General features: G+C 44.6%; 1 protein-coding gene across 7 annotated transcripts in view; it reads right to left on the bottom strand.

The window, feature by feature from the left end:
• Window positions 1-17,171, bottom strand: part of KLHL24 (kelch like family member 24) — a 72,494-nt gene that overhangs the window by 13,977 nt on the left and 41,346 nt on the right. For all 7 annotated transcript variants that reach the window (XM_056564598.1, XM_056564602.1, XM_056564601.1 and 4 more), the window contains 4 exons: window positions 15,836-16,801; window positions 10,694-10,878; window positions 4,664-4,782; window positions 476-664 (listed from right to left, as the gene is read on the bottom strand). In XM_056564598.1, the coding sequence (XP_056420573.1) occupies window positions 476-664; window positions 4,664-4,782; window positions 10,694-10,878; window positions 15,836-16,752 (1,410 nt within the window). In that variant the 5' untranslated portion in view covers window positions 16,753-16,801. The remainder of the gene's footprint in view (window positions 1-475; window positions 665-4,663; window positions 4,783-10,693; window positions 10,879-15,835; window positions 16,802-17,171) is intronic.

Here is a 17,171-nt window from a genome sequence, read left to right as displayed (position 1 = left end):
AACACGCTCCGGGATTGATTACAAACGGGGTGCCGCGTGCAAGATCACGGGGGTCCCCAGCGGCGGGACTCCCGCGATCAGGCATCTTATCCCCTGTCCTTTGGATAGGGGATAAGATGTCTAAGCACCGGAGTAGCCCTTTAATAAGTTTGGGTTGCGCAACTTTTTTTTTTTTTTTGCAGATAAAGAGCAGTTTTACCCACAAAACAAAAATGAATTTGATAACTGATCTGCCTTTAGGATAAATCTCATCCTGTCCCATTTTTGGGATGAATCCTCTCCATCCGTCACTACATGTGGCTTTACCCTAAAAATTTTCAGACATGGCTTTATTCTTGTTGAAACAAAATTATGTGTAAAACCAATAAATAAATTTAAAAAAAACAAAAAAAAAAAACTTTAAGACATAATTATATGGCATAATTGTGAATTGAATTGTTTTGATATATCCGTATACAGTGTCAGAATCACTTACCTTGTCAGAGCATGTGTTGTCGTCTGGTCCTCCTCCGATCACAAATAATTTGCCCACACAGCTGGTGACAGCGGGCGAGCTCACCGCCTCCTTTAATGGAGCCACATCAGTCCATCGATTAGAAAAAGAATCGTAACATTCAACACTGCTCAGCCTGTTCTGCCCATCGTATCCCCCAACCACATACACCTATAAGAGAAAGGGCAGGGAGTAGAAGGACTCTAAGTTCCATTATTGTATCCATTTAATGGTTTAAATAATCAAAAGTTACACAATTTTCCAATATTATTTCTATATTAATTCCTCTAGGATCTATGGTTGCAGTAAGTAATTAGGGACTCTAAAAGGGTTATCCAGGATTAGAAAAAGAGAACTGATTTATTCCCCCCAAAAAAACTTTAAAAGGGGTTATCAAAAAAAAAATATCCTCAGTATAGGCCAATAATATTAGCCCATAAATGACCAAGCCATTTTATAAATCTGGTAGGTGGAACTTTAGAATGTAACTCTATAAAGGTGTTCTTCATCCATGTCATTTTGAGAGTTTTTTAGAATAGAAAAAAAGAACAATAAAATATGTGTTAATTGCAAACAAATTGCAGATAATTTTAAATAATTGTCGTTTTTGGACAATTTAAAAATGTCAACTATAATAGGTCACATATGTATGTACATACTGTACAATTGTTTTTATCAAATATATTTTTAAAATTCCATATTTTCCTGCACAAAAAGCCAAGTTGGCAGAAGCTTAAAATTTCCCCATTTTGAAAACTAGATCCCTCAAAGGTGGAATTTTTTTTTCTTTTTAAATCAACTGGTTCCAGAAAGTTAAACAGATTTGTAAATGACTTCTATTAAAAAATGTTTACCCTTCCAGTACTTTTAGCAGATGTATGCTACAGAGGAAATTATTTTCTTTTTTTTATTTCTTTTTTGTCTTGTCCACAGTGCTCTCTGCTGACACCTGATGCCCGTATCAGGGACTGTCCATAGCAGGAGAAAATCCCCATTGAAAACCTGTGCTGCTCTGGACAGTTCCTGACACAGACAGAGGTGTCAGTAGAGAGCACTGTGGACAAGACAAAAAAGATATTGAAAAAGAAAATAATTTCCTCTGTAGCATACAGCTGCTAAAAAGTACTGGAAGGGTAAAGATTCTTTTAATAGAAGTCATTTACAAATCTGTTTAACTTTCTGGCACCAGTTGATTTAAAAAAAAAAAAGTTTTCCACCGGAGTACCCATTTAAGTTATTAACCCCTTCCCGACCCATGACATACATGTACATCATGGGTCGGGTGGGCGGACATGACGGGGGCCTGCGGGTCGGGTCAGCTTCATGACCAGGAGATGTCAGCTGCTATCAGCAGCGGACATCTGCCGGTAATGACGGACTTCGGTGATCGCGCCGAGGTCCGTCATTTAACTGATTAAATACAGTGATCTATACAGATCACGGCATTTAAACACTAAATGCCGCTATTCCCTGGTGTCTAGTGGTCCCATAGCTATGGGCTATGGGTTGCTAGGGAAGCCCGAGGTCTTACCTGCACCTCGGTGTCTTCCCTGGCTCTGTGATTGCTTAGGCAGCCCTTAGCAATCGAGCACAGATTTCATAGATCAATGTAATGCAATAGCATTATATTGATCTATGTAAGCAATCTGATGATGGCTTATGATAGGCCCTAGGGGGGGCCAAAAAATGTGTAAAAAAAAAAAAGGTAAAAATGTTTTAAAAAATATTTAAAAAAAATTCCTTCCCTAATAAAAATTCAAGTCACCCCCCCCCCTTTTCCCATTTTTTAAATAAAACAATGTACAAACAAAAAAATACACATATTTGGTATCGCCGCGTGCGTAATTGTCCAAAATATTAAATGATTATGTTTCTGATCCTGCACGGTGAATGGCGTAAACAAAAAGCCAAAACTACACAACAGTGATACCGTTAAAAACTACAGCTCATGGCACAAAAAGCAAACCCTAAAACAGCTCTGTAGGTGGGAAACTAAAAAAGTTATAGGGGTGAGAACATGGTAATGAACAATGTTTTTTTATTTTTTTATTTCAAGGTTTGCATTTTTTTTTAACAATAAAACAAAACAAAAATAATTCAAGTTTGGTATCATTGGAATCGTACTGATCCATAGAATAAATAGGGAATGTCAGATTTTATGTATTTTGAACTCCGATTAAATTATCGCTCTACAAAATTGTGCAATTCCATATTTTGTTTTCAATTTTGCCTTGCATATAACTTTTTCTGGCTTTGTAATTCATTGTATGATAAAAAAAAAAGTGAATAATTGGAAAGTCCAACTCGTCATGCAGTAAATAAGCCCTAATACAACTTTGTCAGTCGAAAAACAAAAAAGATATGGGTCTAGAATGTAAGGAGGAAAAAAACATGAGCCAGAAATCAAAATTTGCTGGGTCATGAAGGGGTTAATTTAAAGGGGATAACATATCTGATCGCGGGGCATCCGTGATCTCCAGGCCGGAGCTGCAGCTTTCAGGAGTACATGTACACAGCCTAGTACAGTTCTATTACACAGCCATCACGCCCCCTCCCATAGCCTTGAATGGAGGGGGCATGGTGTGACGCCCCAGGCTTCCTTGTTCATGAATGCCGCAGCACCGGCCCGGAGATTGCGGGAGCGGAATACGCCTTTAAAGGCATAATGATCATTTTGATCCCACGGTAATTTCAGGCACCTGAGGAATTTAATTATTTGCAGGATCCATATGAGGTCAGTTGAAGTGGGCTTCACTGGCACACAAGGCCTAAGGCACCTATGGGGGGGATTAATCACTGAATGATTCTTCTGGAGGGGATACTAAAGATGTCACTCCCTCTCCACTATCAGAGCCAGAAATAACATGGCAAATGTCTCTTCAGGGGTGAAAAGATGCTTAGTCATTTTTTTGTTTTATGACGTGTTTTCTAAAATGTTTTTAATATATATAAGTGCAGGTATGGGACACTGGTCAGTAAGTCAGAGGACTAAAATAACACGTATAACAAGAGGAGGAATGGGGCAAAAAAAATCACAGAGATCATAAATCATAGAAAATACAACTGGAATTATGACCCAAGTAGAAGCCTACCTCTATTTTCTTCTATATAATGACCACCCATGTAACGGATACTTTAGCCAAAATATTGTTATGGGAGGTATAAATGTGCAGACAGTCTAAGGTAGCCCTCTCCCCAAGAAAACTCCTCCACAGCTGTCTGACCTTGCTTATTGGGCACTAGCCCCAATAAGGGCAACCCCAACTTAAAAAACTTTCCCTTTTCTACCAAACTCCCCAGGGGATCCCTAATAGACAGTAGGACAGTAATAAATAGAGGAAATAGGATTAAAAAAAAATAATAAAATTCTAATCCCCCTCACCAAGTTGTGCTACCTGAGTGCTGGACAGATGGGCCACAGAACCGTCCACACCTATCATGTACATGTACGTCAGGTCTTCACCGTCCCCAAAGTACATATGTAACAAGCCAAGCACCTACTTTACATCACATGACCACATGAAACTGCCAGGTAAAAATGCATATTTAGGCCTGTTTCACATGCACATGTTGGTATAGGTCTGTAATTCTGATCAGACTTATCATGGATAAGATATCATCAATAATGATTCAGTATTGCATCTGTATTTCTGTACAGAAAATACCGATTGGCATCTTCTATGCAGGAAATTGAGTAATACTTGAAAGACGAAGCAATATAGATGAAATTCTGATGATGTAATGATGCATTACGGATCAAACATGAAACACGTTCAGCCCATCTGTATTTTAGTCCCTCTCCGTAGACTCCAATTGCCATTTTTTTCATCTACAAAATGGATGAAAGTAACAAATTGTGTAGGTTTGAATATGAACTTATTTTGTAAGATGTAATAATGCAAAATAGGATTGTGTAAAAAGCGGCCTAAGACTACCTGCAGCTTCCTATTTGTGTTTCTTGATTTTAATAAACCACAGTGTGGCTGCTATGAGCCTGCATGTGGCCTTATGAGACTCCTCCAAAAAATGACATTTATTAGGAAAATATACAATCCTGGAAAATCTATGTAACAGAAGAAACAAGGAAAATCACTACAAAAGGACCCATTTCTGATTTTCTGGAATGAGATGACAGTTAATGTGTACTGTTATATTCCACATATAACTTACTTTCCCTAGAAGAACAGCCATTTTATGACGCCATCTTCCTTTGTTCAAGGAGGCAACTCTGATCCAAATATTAAGCTGAGAATTATAGATCCAGACATCACGACTGTTGATCCTTCCACCTAAAAAACATGATTAATCTGATTTATCAACAATGACGATTAATGTCTTTCCGTTTATGGCACCATGTTAGGTTGTGTTCACACGTGGCCTTAGATTTTACTGCTATTTTCTGAAACTGCGGTAAAGATTTTACTGCACTTTTACTGTGATTTGCAAAATTGCATTATCATACATTCAGGACACAATTGAAGATAGTGGTAAAATTGAGCTAGAATAATGCTGCATCTGTGGAGGAATGAAAGCACAGCTGGGACACATTCATATTACAGGGCTGATTAGGTTAAAAAAAATCGAATGCACTGGTAATAAGTCTGATTCAATAGAGGGGTCTGTTCTCCATTCAAGGGCCTCATACATTGGCCAGGACCAAGACAGGTACAAAGAACATCTCTTGGTTTGGAAGACCCAGCATATCCATACATTACAAAGACAGCTCGTTGAATATTATGGCCATTATGCAAGATATCATCCCACCTGTGGTGGCGCTGTAAGAAAATTGGACACTTGCTATGAGCTTTTCCAGTGGATTGCAGCTGATTCCTTTGGGTCTGTTACGCCTAGCGCTCCGGGTCCCCGCTCCTCCCCGGAGCGCTCACGGCGTCTTTCTCCCTGCAGCGCCCCGGTCAGTCCCGCTGACCGGGAGCGCTGCACTGTCATGGCCGTTGGGGATGCGATTCGCACAGCGGGACGCGCCCGCTCGCGAATCGCATCCCAGGTCACTTACCCGTCCCGGTCCCCTGCTGTCATGTGCTGGCGCGCGAGGCTCCGCTCTCTAGGGCGCGCGCGCGCCAGCTCTCTGAGACTTAAAGGGACAGTGCACCAATGATTGGTGCCTGGCCCAATTAGCTTAATTGGCTTCCATCTGCTCCCTGCCTTTATCTGACCTCCTCCCATGCACTCCCTTGCCGGATCTTGTTGCCTTGTGCCAGTGAAAGCGTTTAGTGTGTCCAAAGCCTGTGTACCTGAATTTCTGCTACCCATCCTGACTACGAACCTTGCTGCCTGCCCCCGACCTTCTGCTACGTCTGACCTTGCCTCTGCCTAGTCCTTCTGTCCCACGCCTTCTCAGCAGTCAGCGAGGTAGAGCCGTTGCTAGTGGATACGACCTGGTTGCTACTGCCGCAGCAAGACCATCCCGCTTTGCGGCGGGCTCTGGTGAAAACCAGTAGCCTCTTAGAACCGGTCCACTAGCACGGTCCACGCCAATCCCTCGCTGACACAGAGGATCCACTACCTGGAAGCCGAATCGTGTCAGTAGATCCGGCCATGGATCCCGCTGAGGTGCCGCTGCCAAGTCTCGCTGATCTTCCCACGGTGGTCGCTCAGCAATCGCAGCAGATTGCCCAACAAGGACAGCAGCTGTCGCAGTTGACCGCCATGTTACAGCAACTTCTGCCTCTGCTACAGCAGCAACCATCTCCTCCGCCAGCTCCTGCACCTCCTCCGCAGCGAGTGGCCGCTCCTAACCTCCGCTTGTCCCTGCCGGACAAATTTGATGGGGACTCTAAACTCTGCCGTGGATTTTTGTCTCAGTGTTCCCTGCATATGGAGATGTTGTCGGACTTGTTTCCTTCAGAACGGTCTAAGGTGGCGTTCGTAGTAAGCCTTCTTTCAGGAAAGGCCTTGTCTTGGGCCACACCGCTCTGGGACCGCAATGATCCTGCCACAGCCACAGTCCAGGCCTTCTTCGCTGAACTCCGGAGTGTCTTCGAGGAGCCAGCCCGAGCTTCTTCTGCCGAGACTGCCCTGTTGAACCTGGTCCAGGGTAATTCTTCAGTGGGCGAGTACGCCATCCAATTTCGTACTCTTGCTTCCGAGTTATCATGGAATAACGAGGCTCTCTGCGCGACCTTTAAAAAAGGCCTATCCAGTCGCATCAAGGATGTGCTGGCCGCACGAGAGATTCCTGCCAATCTGCAAGAACTCATCCATCTAGCTACCCGCATTGACATGCGTTTTTCTGAGCGACACCAAGAGCTCCGCCAGGAAAAAGACTTAGATCTCTGGGCACCTCTCCCACAGTATCCGTTGCAATCTACGCCTGGGCCTCCCGCCGAGGAGGCCATGCAAGTGGATAAGTCTCGCCTGACCCAGGAAGAGAGGAATCGCCGTAGGGAAGAAAATCTCTGTCTTTACTGTGCCAGTACCGAGCATTTCTTGGTGGATTGCCCTATCCGTCCTCCACGCCTGGGAAACGCACGCACGCACCCAGCTCACGTGGGTGTGGCGTCTCTTGGTTCCAAGTCTGCTCCTCCACGTCTCACGGTACCCGTGCGGATTTCTTCTTCAGCCAACTCCTCCCTCTCAGCCGTGGCCTGCTTGGACTCCGGTGCCTCTGGAAATTTTATTTTAGAGTCGTTTGTTAATAAATTCAGCATCCCGGTGACCCGTCTCGTCAAGCCGCTCTACATTTCCGCGGTCAACGGAGCCAGATTGGACTGCACCGTGCGTTACCGCACAGAGCCCCTCCTCATGTCTATTGGACCCCACCTTGAGAGGATTGAGTTCTTCATTCTCCCCAACTGTACCTCTGAGGTCCTCCTCGGTCTGCCTTGGCTCCGGCTTCATTCCCCCACCATTGATTGGACCACCGGGGAGATCAGGAACTGGGACTCTGCCTGCCACAGGAAGTGCCTCTCCCCCCCTCCCAGTCCCGTCAGGCAAGCCTCTGTGCCTCCCCATGGCCCCCGTCCTGGTGTCACACTGCCCCGTGCCAGGCCTCGCCCTCTGCCCTCCCTCCCCATTCCCACTCCTGCTGTACTGCCTGCCGTTGAGGAAACCCTCCATTCTTTCCCGGTGTCCTCATCCCAGGGGAGGCAGTTACCGGACAAAGAGAAGGGGAGACCTAAGGGGGGGGGTACTGTTACGCCTAGCGCTCCGGGTCCCCGCTCCTCCCCGGAGCGCTCACGGCGTCTTTCTCCCTGCAGCGCCCCGGTCAGTCCCGCTGACCGGGAGCGCTGCACTGTCATGGCCGTTGGGGATGCGATTCGCACAGCGGGACGCGCCCGCTCGCGAATCGCATCCCAGGTCACTTACCCGTCCCGGTCCCCTGCTGTCATGTGCTGGCGCGCGCGGCTCCGCTCTCTAGGGCGCGCGCGCGCCAGCTCTCTGAGACTTAAAGGGCCAGTGCACCAATGATTGGTGCCTGGCCCAATTAGCTTAATTGGCTTCCATCTGCTCCCTGCCTTTATCTGACCTCCTCCCATGCACTCCCTTGCCGGATCTTGTTGCCTTGTGCCAGTGAAAGCGTTTAGTGTGTCCAAAGCCTGTGTACCTGAACTTCTGCTACCCATCCTGACTACGAACCTTGCCGCCTGCCCCCGACCTTCTGCTACGTCTGACCTTGCCTCTGCCTAGTCCTTCTGTCCCACGCCTTCTCAGCAGTCAGCGAGGTAGAGCCGTTGCTAGTGGATACGACCTGGTTGCTACTGCCGCAGCAAGACCATCCCGCTTTGCGGCGGGCTCTGGTGAAAACCAGTAGCCTCTTAGAACCGGTCCACTAGCACGGTCCACGCCAATCCCTCGCTGACACAGAGGATCCACTACCTGGAAGCCGAATCGTGACAGGGTCCCAGTAACGAAACACTAATGAGCCCTGATAGTTGATAAAGGTTAATGGGTTTTAGACAATTTTTCTAAGTACAGTCATGGCCGTAAATGTTGGCACCCCTGAAATTTTTCAAGAAAATTAAGTATTTCTCACAGAAAAGGATTGCAGTAACACATGTTTTGCTATACACATGTTTATACCATTTGTGTGTATTGGAACTAAACCAAAAAAGGGAGGAAAAAAAGCAAATTGGACATAAAGTCACACAAAACTCCAAAAATGGGCTGGACAAAATTATTGGCACCCTTTCAAAATTGTGAATAAATAAGATTGTTTCAAGCATGTGATGCTCCTTTAAACTCACCTGAGGCAAGTAACAGGTGTGGGCAATATAGAAATCACACCTGAAAGCAGATACAAACGAGAGAAGTTCACTTAGTCTTTGCATTATTTGTCTGTGTGTGCCACACTAAGCATGGACAACAGAAAGAGGAGAAGAGAACTGTCTGAGGACTTCAGAACCAAAATTGCGGAAAAATATCAACAATCTCAAGGTTACAAATCCATCTCCAGAGATCCGATTTGCCTATGTCCACAGTGCGCAACATTATTAAGAAGTTTGAAACCCATGGCACTGTAGCTAATCTCCCTCGGCTGGATGTAAGAAAAAAATTGATGAACGGTGTCAATGCAGGATAGTCCGGATGGTGGATAAGCAGCCCCAAACAAGTTCCAAAGATATTCAAGCTGTCCTGCAGGCTCAGAGAGCATCAGTGGCAGCGCGAACTATCCGTTGACATTTAAATTAAATGAAATGCTATGGAGACCCAGGAGGACCTCACTGCTGACACAGAGACATAAAAAAGCAAGACTACATTTTGCCAAAATGAACTTGAGTAAGGCAAAACCCTTCTGGGAAAACGTCTTGTGGACAGATGAGACCAAGATAGAGCTTTTTGGTAAAGCACATTATTCTACCGTTTACCTAAAATGGAATGAATGGAAGGTCTACAAAGAAAAGAACACAGTACCTACAATGAAATATGGTGGAGGTTCAATTATGTTTTGGGGTTGTTTTGCTGCCTCTGGAACTGGGTGCCTTGAATATGTGCAAGGCATCATGAAATCTGATGATTACCAATGGATTTTGGGTCGCACTGTACAGCCCAGTGTCAGAAAGCTGGGTTTGCGTCCGAGATCTTGGGTCTTCCAGCAGGACAATAACCCCATACATATGTCAAAAAGCACCTAGAAATGGATGGCAACAAAGAGCTGGAGAGTTCTGAAGTGGCCAGCAATCAGTCCAGATCTATATCCCATTGAACACCTGTGAAGAGATCTTAAAATTGCTGTTGGGAAAGGCGCCTTCCAATAAGAGAGACCTGGAGCAGTTTGCAAAGGAAGAGTGGTCCAACATTCCGGCTGAGAGGTGTAAGAAGCTTATTGATGGTTATAGGAAGTGACTGATTTCAGTATTTTTTCCCAAAGGGAGTGCAACCAAATATTGAGTTAAGGGTGCCAATAATTTTGTTCAGCCCATTTTTGGAGTTTGGTGTGACATTATGTCCAATTTGCTTTTTTTCCTCCCATTTTTGGTTTAGTTCCAATACACACAAAGGTAATATACATGTGTATAGCAAATTGTGTTACTGCAATCCTTTTATTTGAGAAATACTTAAATTTTCTTGAAAGATTTCAGGGGTGCCAACATTTACGGCCATGACTGTATATAATGTATGTACAACTAGTAAAAATAGAAAAATGAGCCTCAGCGGTAGCAGACGCACCTGCTCTCTGGTGCATCTGGGGGTCTAAAGGCCCCTCTGCTACATAGAAAACTTCTTCATTCTAAATGACATAAGGTAGGTGGTGGGGCCCTGGATCTTCAGGTTACACCTCAGCTATGAATATAAGACTTGGCCTAATATCAAATGGTTCTCCCTATTTGAAGCTAAATAAATCATTGTGAGCAGAGCTGGCAGAAGTGGTGACTGTACAACCAACCTATTCAGTGACCTGCATTTAGTAACAGATTTGTACTGGCTATCGGCCTAAAAGATGGGTTTGTTACACCGTTGGTGAGGAACTCCCAAAACACCGAGCTCCTGAGAACTGGACCTTCATTGTTGTATGACCAGAGAAAACATGCACTGAGCAAATAGGTGTAGGTCTGTATTATATAACCCTAAACAGATATATTAAGTCTACAGCCAAAATAGGAGGGTGTGTATGGTGTGCTGCCAAACACAGTGACTGCCAATGTAACCCAAAATAGTGTATACAGGATATTTATTATAACTGCTTCTAGTAATAGACATAGTGATCTACTACTCTAATAATAACTTTACCAAATGTATTACCTGACACAAGAATGTCATTCCTTAAGGCACACACTGCATATTCTGACTTTGTGAATTCTGGAAGTTTTGCCAGTGATTTCCACTCTCCGGTCACCGGATCATAGCATTCAGTATAAGGAAGATTAAATCCGCCAACACGTTCACAGCCTCCCACTACGACAATGACCTCCGAGTAGCCAGTGGACCTGTAAAAATAGCAAAAATATCCCCATGTATTTATAGATAGTTCAGTCAAATGTGGCTATGTAGTTATGAAATGTAACATTTCTGAATTTTTTTTTTAGAATTTTTGCAATGTATCTTACATTTGTCATTATTACCTTCTATGCCCTTGTGCAGTTAAAGGGGTACTCCGCTGCTCAGCATTTGGAACAAACTGTTCCCGAACACCAGAGCTGGAAGCTTGTGATGTCATAGCCCTGCCCCCTCCTGATGTCACGCCCCACCCCCTCAATGCAAGTCTATGGGAGGGGGCGTGACAGCTGTCACGCTCCCTCCCATAGACTTGCATTGAGGGGGTGGGGCTTGATGTCATGAGGGGAGGGGCTATGACTTCATGAGCTCCCGGCTCCAGCTTTCAGAACAGTTTGTTCCAAACGCTGAGCAGCGGAGTACCCCTTTAAGGGCATTGGGGGACATTTATCATCGTTGCTTTGGTAAGTTCTGTAAGCATTTTATTTTTTTTGCTTTAGTTTTGCTTATGTATGGCACATTTATTATACTATCACAGGGGGATGATAAATTTGGCTCACATAAGCAAAAACCAATAAATCACTTTTGAATACCATTTTTTTTTAGCACACACAAGCAAAAACCAATAAATGACTTCAGAACCCCTATATATATATATATATATATATATATATATATATATATATATATATATATATATATATATATTTATTACATATTTTTTTTACCACTTTTTTCCCCTAAATGTACTATCTCTTTACTTTAGATTCGGAGGACTACGGTGACCAGTGTTTTTTTTTGTTTAATGTTAATAAAATGGTTAACAAAGGCTTTTGGGGGAGTGTTTTTTGGGAATAAAAATATTTTTATATTTACTTAACAGGCTTAGTAGTGGAAGCCGTCTTATAGAGGAAGTCCATTACTAAGCCAGGTTTAGTGTTAGCCACAAAAACAGCTAGCGCTAACCCCAAATTATTACCCCGATACCCACCACCACAGGGGTGTCGGGAAGAGCCAGTACCAACAGGCCCGGTGCGTCAAAAATGGCGTTCCTGGGCCTAGGCGGTAACAGGCTGGCGTTATTTAGGCTGGGGAGGGCCAGTAACAAATGTCCTCACCAGGGCTCACGTCCTGCAGGAACACGTGGGAACTGAGTTCCTGCACTTTTTCCACAGCAGGAACACTGTTCCCATTAGCTGTACCAGCCCTTGAGGGTAACTCTTGGGTGAGTTCCCACGCCTTTTTTTTCCAGGACTTGACCCCTGGTCCTCACCCACCCTGGTAACGTCAGGCTGCTTCGTTGGTATTTGGCTGGGAATAAAAATAGGCGGAACCTTATGCTTTTTTTTTTTGCATAAATAATTAAATATTTTTACTTTCAGCTAAATACCAACCAAGAATCAACAGCCTGACGTTACCAGGGTGGACGAGGACCATAGTTACTGGCCCTCCTCAGCCTAAATAACACCAGCCTGTTACCGCCTAGGCCCAGGGGCGCCATTTTTGACGCTCCGGGCCTGTTGGTACCGGCTCTTCCCGGCACCCCTGTGGCGGTGGGTACCGGGGAAATAATTGGGGGTTAGCGCTAGATGTTTTTGTGGCTAACGCTAAGCCCTGGCTTAATAATGGATTCCGTCTATAAGACAGCTTCCACTACTAAGCCGGTTAAGTAAATAATAAAAAAGAACACAACACGTTTAAAACAAATTTATTCCAAAAAAAAAACTCTCCCACAAGCCCGCATTAACCATTTTATTAACATTAAACAGAAAGAAAGAAAAAAACGCTGATCATCAACGCAGTCCACCGAATCAGAAGTAGTCCACAGGATACACAGATCTGAAATGAGAAAAAAAAAAAAGAAAAATAGGTTAATACATTTATTGTCACCCGCCCGTGCATCTCACGTGACGCACGACCACAACTCCCAGCATGCCCTTACAGTAAGGACATGCTGGGAGTTGTAATCATGTGGTGCGAGAGATGTTTGTTAAAGTAATCCACAGGATACACAGATCTGAAATGAAAAGTAAAAAAATAAAAATGAGTTAGTACATTTAGGGGAAAAAAAGTGGTAAAAAAATTTGTAATAAACACACACACACATATATATATATAGACACTTATATATTGGGGTTCTAAAGTCATTTATTGGTTTTTGCTTGTGTGTGCTAAAAAAAAAAAATGGTATTCAAAAGTGATTTATTGGTTTTTGCTTATGTGAACCAAATTTATCAACCCCCCCTGTGATAGTATGATAAATGTGCCATACATAAGCAAAACTAAAACAAACAAAAAAATGCCTACAGAACTTGCTTACCAAAGCAACGATGATAAATGTCCCCCAATGCCTTTAAAGGGGTACTCCGCTGCTCAGCATTTGGAACAAAAGAGTGGCACGGACATGTCATGTTGAAAACGCAGTTTAAAGGGGTACTCCCACCCTAGACATCTTATCCCCTATCCAAAGGATAGGGGATAAGATGTCTGATCTCGGGGGTCCCGCCACTGGGGACCCCCGCAGTATTGCATGCGGCACTCACCTGTTTTTTGCCCGGAAACGCTGGAGGGTCTGAGTCGCGACTACAGGAACAGAAGTCCGTGACGTCAGGACTCCGCCCCCGTGTGACGTTACGCCCGTCCCCTCAATGCAAGTCTATGGGAGGGGGCGTGACGGCGGGCTCCTGCGCACAATTTACAGAAGAATGAAGCCGATCTTCAGAAGGAACGGGCGCCGAACTGCAGTTATGTATACGAGTCAGGGACCCTGCAACAGTCTCCTGTTCACTCGCACTATAACCCGATGTATAGGATTTAGTGTGGATGAATGAGTGATCGTTTTCCTTTAATCTGTAGACAATATGTTCTATAGAAAGAGGAGCTGAGCAAATGCATTTTAAAAGGGGAACTCCGCTGGCAAAAATTTTTTTTTAATTAACTGGTGCCAGAAAGTTAAAAAGATTTATAAATTACTTCTATTAAAAAGTCTTAATCCTTCCTGTACTTATCAGCTGTTGTATGCTCCACAGGAAGTTCTTTTCTTTTTGAATTCCTTTTCTGTCTGTCCACAGTGCTCTCTGCTGACACCTCTGTTCATATCAGGAACTATCCAGAGCAGGAGAGGTTTGCTATGGGGATTTGCTCCTACTCTGGACAGTTCCTAAAATAGCCAGAGGTGTCAGCAGAGAGCACTGTGGTCAGACAGAAAGGAAATTCAAAAAGAAAAGAACTTCCTGTGGAACATACAGCAGCTGATAAGTAGTGGAAGGATTAAGATTTTTTAAATAGAAGTAATTTACAAATTTGTTTAACTTTCTGGCACCAGTTGATTTAAAAAAAAAAAAAAAAAAATCCAGGCGAGTACCCCTTTAATGTGCCAACATCCCTTTAAGGCACCTGGCAAACAGGTGTGACTAGCAAAAACTTTATCCTGCAACAACTTCTATGGCCAAACATGTCATGTTATAATCACTGCAACTGATGTCATGTCTCTAGTAGGGATGTCCCGATACTGATACTAGTATTGGTATCAGGGCCGATACCAGGCATTTGCATGGTATCGGGGACTCATTTAATATCCTCGATACCAAATCTGATACCTGCTGCAGTGCAGCATCCTCCCGTCAAATGCCCCGCTCTGCTGCCCTGTTCTCCTGTCTGCATCATGGCGTCCCATGGAGCAGCATGTGACACACACGGCACTCGACCTTCTCCACTGCACCCAGTGTAACGCTATGGAGGAAGCAGAGTGATGTGTGTCACATGCTCCTCCATAGAACGCCATGATGCGGACGGGAAAACAGGGCAGTGGAGCAGCAACACCCGACAGAGGACAGCCGTAAGTGAGCAACTCCCAGGGGCACTACCGAGGGTGTGGCAGTGGGGGCTGCTGTCTTCAGTGGGGCCTTCTGTCTACAAGGGGTGGGGGAGGGTTGCTGTCTACAAGAGAGGGGCACTGTCTACAAAGGGGAATGCTGTCTACAAGGGGGGGCGCTGTTTACAAGGGGCGGGGGCTGCTGTCTACAAGGGGGCTGCAGTCTACAAGTGGGGGCTCAGTCTAGAATGCGGGGGTGCTGTCTACAAGGGGGAGCACTGTCTACAAGGGGGGGGCTGCTGTCTACAAGGGGGCTGCTACTAATGTCTCTATGTGTAAGCAGGGCTCTGTGCACTTAGGACAAGCAGGGCTCTGTACATTGAGGACAAGCAGGACTCTGTACACTGAGGACAAGCAGGGCTCTGTGCACTGAGGACAAGCAGGGCTCTGTACACTGAGGACAAGCAGGGCTCAGTGCACTGAGGACAAGCAGGGCTCTGTACACTGAGAACAAGCAGGGCTCTGTACACTGAGGACAAGCAGGTCTCTGTGCACCGAGGACAAGCAGGGCTCTGTACACTGAGGACAAGCAGGGCTCTGTACACTGAGGACAAGCAGGGCTCAGTGCACTGAGGACAAGCAGGGCTCTGTACACTGAGGACAAGCAGGGCTCAGTGCACTGAGGACAAGCAGGGCTCTGTACACTGAGGACAAGCAGGGCTCTGTACACTGAGGCTCTATGACATGCTCCCGGCTCACACAGCAGGATGACTGACAAGCCAGGAGCCTGTACAGAGCCCTGCTTGCCCTGACCTCACTTCCTGTATTTAGACTCCTCATAGAGAAACACAGGCAATAGCTGCAGGGACAGCATTTTTTCACCCAAAAATATACAAATGTTTTACCAATGTTTATTACAAATATACATATAATGGTATTATCTCCATTATATAAAAAGTGTTTGATGACAACAGGTACGCTTTAAGTTCTCCAGTGCAGAAAGCTTCTGGTCTGGCTACAGAGTTTAGCTTTAGCTAAGAATACAAGGCACCCCTTCTGTCTGATTTCAATTACCTAAAGACGCCCTGAGTAAATATGAAAATTGTTTTTCGAAAGCACAAAATAAGTGTTCAAACCTGCGTGGTCTGGTTCGTGGTGACATCATCTCATTTCCAAGTATGTGATATCTCCTGGCTTCATGGAGCAGCTGGTAAGATTCTGGGGAGTTCTGAATTAACTGATCGACTTCTACGGTTTGGACAAAGTAGTTAGGATGCAGCAGAGGTAGCCGAACATGTGTTAAGAGTTCATGCAACATAGGTCTCCTGACATCAACATGGTGGTACACCCATCGCATGACAGCCTCAAACACAAACTCTTCTTTGCTGACAACAAGATCGTCGCTACTGATGTAATCAATTACTTCAGCTTTTCCCAGCTCCAAAAACTCTTCATGTTGGACAACCACTTCAAAAGCTTGTTGTGCATACGTTTTGCACTTGGTGAAGAGTGTCTTGAGGGAGTGAGTGTCGGCAAAGTGTTGGATCCCCAAGCAATTGCATGGGTCAAGCTGCTCTTCTAAAAACTTGGCGCATGCATCACGCAACACACTGATCTGGAACAAGCTGGAGGTCTCAAACAAATACTGTACATTTTCAGTAGTGATCTTGACTTTTCCTGTGTATACATACTGCAAAAAGCAATCCATAGCTTCAGCAAAAATACCATTGATCTCCACCAACATCTCCCTGCTTTCTCTGTGATCATTGCAGAACATGGCCCTGAAGTAGCTGCTACAGGCTGAGAGGACTGCTCTGTGACATGGGAATTCTCTGCCTTCCACACATATGATGACATCGGTAAACAAGCGGCTCTCCCGAAACTCATTGAAGACTTGCAAGATACTTTCAGAGTGAGAAGAACCAGAATTAAAATCGAACACTTCGTGACCTGACAACTTTTGGTCCATCTCAAAGACTTTTCTCTTGGTTGCAGGAGACTCACGAACTCCACTCTCCTCTCTGTTTAATCGGCGTCCTAATATGAGTACCATTGTTCAGTTGTGTGGATACACAACAGGCCTGAAAAGATTATTCTAATACCTGCAAAATGACAAGATCAGCAGTTAGGAAGCATGGTAAACATGTCATGGAAGAAAGGCCAACATGTCATCACACATTATGGTTTTCATAAACTAACTAATTGTATTAAATGGGTTTTCCTACATTTTAATAGTGATGGCCTATCCTTAGAATAGGAAACTAATATCAGATTAATGGGGGTCTGACTTCCAACACATGCAAAGTTGGCAAGGCACAGCTCTATTAATTTAGTAGCAGCTTTACCAGATATTGTAGCTCATTCCCACTCCTAGAGGGCTGGATCCAAAAACCAGTTAGTCTAGGTCTGGCTATGGCTAAGGCCATAGCAACAGCTCTGCTAGTTCAGCTCCTGTTTGAAATACATACACCT

Source organism: Hyla sarda, chromosome 3, assembly GCF_029499605.1.
Source record: "Hyla sarda isolate aHylSar1 chromosome 3, aHylSar1.hap1, whole genome shotgun sequence".
NCBI lineage: Eukaryota > Metazoa > Chordata > Amphibia > Anura > Hylidae > Hyla > Hyla sarda.
This window is presented reverse-complemented; position numbering and strand designations above follow the sequence as displayed.